The sequence below is a fragment of the Carlito syrichta genome, unplaced genomic scaffold, assembly GCF_000164805.1.
Source record: "Carlito syrichta isolate Samal-C Ts95f unplaced genomic scaffold, Tarsius_syrichta-2.0.1 Scaffold316474, whole genome shotgun sequence".
NCBI classification, from domain to species: Eukaryota; Metazoa; Chordata; class Mammalia; order Primates; family Tarsiidae; genus Carlito; species Carlito syrichta.
Window position 1 is genome coordinate 463,641 of NW_007260570.1, and position 5,417 is coordinate 469,057.

The 5,417-nt window shown below is 48.6% G+C and overlaps 1 protein-coding gene across 1 annotated transcript; it reads left to right on the forward strand.

The window, feature by feature from the left end:
• Positions 1 to 309: 309 nt before the first annotated feature.
• Positions 310 to 5,258, forward strand: ZFP57 (ZFP57 zinc finger protein). Its single transcript, XM_021707267.1, has 4 exons — positions 310 to 438; positions 911 to 1,037; positions 2,547 to 2,651; positions 3,982 to 5,258. Exons 1-4 carry the CDS (start codon positions 310 to 312, stop codon positions 5,199 to 5,201), a joined length of 1,581 nt encoding a protein of 526 aa, XP_021562942.1. The 3' UTR covers positions 5,202 to 5,258.
• Positions 5,259 to 5,417: the final 159 nt, after the last annotated feature.

The following is a 5,417-nucleotide window of genomic DNA, read 5'->3' on the forward strand; positions in this document are numbered from 1 at the left end:
CGTCCCCACCTGGCATTACTGGATGATAGCAGCTGAGCCAGACTGGCCAGGTCCCTGAACTCTGTGGCCCAGCGTCTGAGGGAACCAAAGGTGTTCTCAACTGTGGAAGAGGAGAATTTGGACAGCTGAACAAAAAAGGAATACACTCCCTTGGAGTAGATACATTTGTCACTGGAAACCATACCAAACCCTGGGGCCTTTGCAGGGTCTCTTCATCTGCCCAGTTACTGAAAGGTAGCTAGCCCCAGGAAGGAGTCCAGTCATCTCTGTGAGCCAGGCCAGAAGTAAACAAAGCTAGAAAGACACACCATGGAAGAGGTGTTTAACCACCTGAAGCCAGTGGAACCTGTACAGAAGATGCTCCCATGGGTGGATGAGATGGGAGCTTCCCTGCAGAAAGCCATGAAGAGAGCTTGCTGGTGGGAGTCATGGGTGAAGGTGAGGAGACCAAGCTAGAGAGAGGGAGCGACCAGGTCCTGTACTCCAGGAGCTGTTTCATCCATACTACTGCCCACAGGTCAAATGAGATCTCAGATTATTCCAGGACGAACAGCACCCAGGAAAAGGAGCTGCAAGACCTTTCTCCATTTCCATGCCATCCTGAAATTCATCAGAGTGGCAACCTTGTTTCTTTTACTTTCTTTCCTGTTTATAGTCTGTGTATCTTCCTCCCTATCCCCACGATCCCCCCCCCAATCTTTCATCCTTTCTCTTCATCCTTCCTTTCCTTTCTGTACTTCATAGCCGCTGGCTTTGCAACTGACTTTTTATATTTCTTTCTTCCTTCCATGGTTTTAGCTTTCACTTAGGTTTAAACTTTCTGAACCTTGAGACTGGATGTCACTCTCTTATGTATGTGTGTGGTTGTATGTATGTGTGTGTACTCCCTGAGTCTCTCCTACTCTTCCAGAATCCAGTTACCTTTGAGGATGTGGCAGTCAATTTCACCCAAGAAGAGTGGGAATATCTAGATGCCAGTCAAAGGGTCCTTTACCAGGATGTTATGTCGGAAACCTTTAAGAACCTGGCATCTGTGGGTAAGAGGCTCTGTTTCCCTCAACAAGCCCCCTCTACTAAGGGCCTTGGAACATCTAGTTTCACTGGGTAGCTAGATCAGCTCACAATTAGTTTCACTGACCCCTGGTTTTATACCTACTAGGTGTGAAAGATCTGGGTCACTAAGTTCAGTGGTAAAGAGAAGAAATGGAAGCCTACATGAAGGCAAAGATAACATTTGTAGTATGATGACAGTATTCTCAAAATAGAAAATTTGCCTATTAGTCCAACCAGTGAGTTTTTAGTAAGTCACTCTTATGGTCCAGGTACTTTACCAGGAGCTGGCCTTTTGAATGTCTCCTCCCTGCAGCTACATGTCCCTGGTTATGGTTCTTTTTTTTTTTTTTTTTTTTTTTTGAGTTGGAGTCTTACTCTGTTGCCTAGACTGGAGTGCAGTGGCACGCTCACAGCCACTGAAGCCTTGACTTGCTGGGCTCAGGTGATCCTTCTGCCTCAGCCTTCCAAGTAGCTGGAACTACAGATGTGTGCCATCATGCCCGGCTAATTTTTTTTTTTTTTTTTTGAGTTGGAATCTCACTCTGTCGCCCAGACTGGAGTGCAGTGGCCGCTCCTGGCCACCGCTGCCTTGACCTGCTTGGCTTGGGCGATCCTTCCGTCTCAGCCTTCCAAGTAGCTGGAACTACAGGCGTGCGCTACCATGCCCGGCTAATTTTTTGATTTATTGTAGAGATGAGGTCTTGCCAAGTTGCCCAGGCGGGTCTCAAACCTGCAGGCTCAAGCAATTCACTCACCTCAGCCTCCCAAAGCACGGGATTACAGGCTGAGCCACTGAGCCCAGCTTAATTTTTTTATTTATTATAGAGATAAGGTCTCTCCAAGTTGCCCAGGCTGGTCTCGAACCTGTGGGCTCAGGTGATCCTTCCAGCTCAACCTTCCAAGTAGCTGGAACTACAGACGTGTGCCACCATGCCCGGCTAATTTTTTGATTTATCATAGAGATGAGGTCTCGCCAAGTTGCCCAGGCTGGTCTCGAACCTGTGAGCTCCGGCAATCCTCTCAGAGTGCTGGGATTATAGGTGTGAACTACTGTGCCCAGCCAAGTATGCCGTTTTTTGTTTTTGTTTGTTTGTTTTTTTGAGTTGGAGGTTCCCTCTGTCACCCAAGCTGGAGTGCAGTGGCATGCTCACAGCTACCGCAGCCTCAACCTGCTGGGCTCAAGTGATCCTTCTGCCTCAGCCTTCCAAGTAGCTAGAACTACAGGCATGTGCCACCATGCCTGACTAATTTTAAAAAAATTTTTATAGAGTCGAGGTCTCACCAAGTTGGCCAGGCTGATCTCAAACCCCTGGACTCACACAATCCTCTTGCCTCAGCCTCCCAAAGCACTGGGATTACAGGCTTGAACCACTGCACCCAGCTCCGGTTTTGGTTCTAAAATGAAGGATACAGAGGGTAACCTGCTGTCTTCATCAGACATCTAGGGGCCAAGCCTGGGACCAACTCAACTCTTTCTCGTTCTCACATATCAGCCAGAATCTTTCTGCATAAACCATATCTGATCACCAAACTTGAGCAAGAAGAGAAACAGTGGAGAACACATCTCCATCTCACATACAGAGAACGCCTTCTTTCAGGTAAGAATTGCTGCTGGGCATGGTGGCTCAAACCTGTAATCCCAGCACTTTGGGATGCCAAGGCAAGAGGATTGCCTGAATCCAGTGGTTCGAGACCAGCTTGGGAAACTTGGTGAGACCTCTTCTCTACAATAAATCAAAAAATTAGCCGAGCATGGTAGTGCACGCCTATAGTTCCAGCTACCTGGAAGGCTGAGGTGGAAGGATTGCCTGAAACCAGCAAGTCAAGGCTGTGGTGGCTGTGAGTGTGTTGGGTGACAGAGTGAGACTCTGACTTAAAAAAGAATTGCAAAGGAGAGAGGAAGATAACCTCTGCAAGATGTAAAGCTGACTGAGAGCATCAAGGTTCTGTATATCCTCTCCTAGCTTACCTCTTCCCACCTGGTCAGACTTGGAGTTGGAAAAGGTCCTGTGATCATAGACTAAATTCCCTTGGCCTCAAGATGAATAGTGAAGCCTTTCAGGACAAGTGAATGACTTCAGTTTTCAGGAATTGAGAGATTACATGATTGCTTATGTCTGTGATACTGCTCTGATTAAAAAGTTCTTTCCACTAGGCACAGTGACCTATAACCCCAGCTACTCAGGAGGCTGAGGCGGGAGGATGGCATGAGGCCAGGAGTTCAAGACTAGCTTGGGCAGCATAGCGAGATCCAGTCCTTGAGACTGGATGTCACTGTCACTCAGAGAGAGAGAGATACTCCCTGAGCCTCTCCTGCTCTTCCAGAAGCTAGACACGTTTGAGGATTTGGCAGTGAATTTCAATTTCAAAATATGAAAAGAAAAATACATTTCTTTCCAAGAGAAAAGAAAAGCTAAGGAGATAAGCTTGATGCTGTGTTGGAACAAGGGAGGCTTGTTCTTGGGGGTAAAGAGTTGAGAGAGGTATCAGACTAGGCTGACCACACATCGCGGTTTGCCAGAACAGTCCTGGTTTATAGTTCTCATCCCAGCTTGATGTTAATAACACCTCTTTTCACTCTCAAGTACCTCACTGTGCATGATGTATTATGTGGTCACCTGTGGGTGTCTGTGGGGTGTCTATGGGAGTGTAAGCAGTATTGAAAATGAAATGGATTTCAAAAAATGTGGTTATAGGTTAAAATTTAGATCTCTGACACTGTTGAAAGATTCCAGTTAAATTTTTATTTGCTTTTAATTTGAAAAGCCAAAGCCAAACTTTTTTTTTCTTATTTCTAGCCTTTGAGGTCCAAGAGTAAAGATGAATGTTGGGTGGGAGAGCAAGAGCCGAGAGAGGAAGTGGCTTGGGTTAGAGCTAGTGTTGGGTTCCCATGGTGAATCTTGTGCTGTTCTTCCTTATTCACTACAGGAGGCAAGGAGGAGAGACCTCGAGAACAAGATCAGAGACTGAGAGATGAGGGGACTAGTGATGACAAGAAGACCTCCCTTGCTTGTAGAAGGGCTGGCCAGCATCCTGCCTCTGCTTCAGCTGGGTCTACAAACAGGACCCCAGTGTTGCAAGCATCTCGGGCTAGGCCACTCTTTTCTTGCCACACCTGTGGCAAGTGTTTCAGTAGGCGCTGCTACCTCTATAACCACCAGTTTGTTCACAACCCCAAGTGGACTAACAGCTGCAGCCAGTGTGGGAAGTTGTTTTGGAGTCCCAAGTCCCTCAGTGACCACAAACGCATGCATCTTGGGGAGAGGCCCTTCTGTTGCTCACTCTGTGATAAGACCTACTGTGATGCTTCTGGACTGAGTCGTCACCGCCGTGTCCACTTGGGTTACCGGCCCCATTCATGCTCCATGTGTGGGAAGAGCTTCCGGGACCAGTCTGAGCTCAAACGCCACCAGAAGATACACCAAAACCAGGAGCCAGTGTCTGGAAATCAGGAGCATATCGTGAGGATTCCAGGCATCCCCACTGGATTCCAGACACCCATCATCAGAAGCCGGAGGTCCATCCAGGGGCTTGTGGATGTTAACCAAGCACCAGTGGCTCAGTCCCAGCCACCTGTACTTAAGAACCAAGCTCCTTTAACCAGGACCCAGGCACCCAACACTAGAGCCCCCTGCCTGGATACCAGATCCAACTCTCATCCAGTGAAACTCTCAAGACTCAATGTCTTTTTTTGCCCCCGTTGCCCCTTGACTTTTAGCAAGAAAACCTATCTCTCCAGCCACCACAAGGACCACCTCACAGAGCAGCCCAACTGCTGTTTCCATTGCAGCAAGTCCTTCAGTTCATTCTCCAGGCTGGTCAGGCACCAGCAGACCCATTGGAAGCAGAAGATCTACCGTTGCCCTGTCTGCGACCTCTGCTTTGGGGAGAGAGAGGGCCTTGTGGGTCATTGGAAGGGCTGTAAAGGCAAGGAACTGTGCCTGGGCAACCCTCGTAAATGCTGGCTGATCCTGGGCCAGTGGCTTGGCTTCTTTTGTGATGCCTCCTCCATGGCCGGGAAGGATCAGAGGCATGGAGGAAGCAGGTCTCCTCCTGGGATCCATAACCCCAGGAGAGGGGTTATAAGGGAGAAGGCGTGCACAGGAGACAAAGCAAAGGAGGCAGCGAGCATTTTGAAGCATAAATAAATGGCCTCTCTGACTGAGGTCTTTCTTGGTGTTTGGTTTTCCTGAGGACTGACCTCCGGGGTAAGGAGGCTGGAGTAGAAAAAGAGAGGTGAAGCCGGGCTCGGTGGCTCAGCCTGTAATCCCGCACCTTTGGAAGTCTGAGGTGAGTGGATTGCCTGAGCCCGCGGGTTTGAGACCCGCCTGGGCAACTTGGCGAGACCTCATCTCTACATTAAA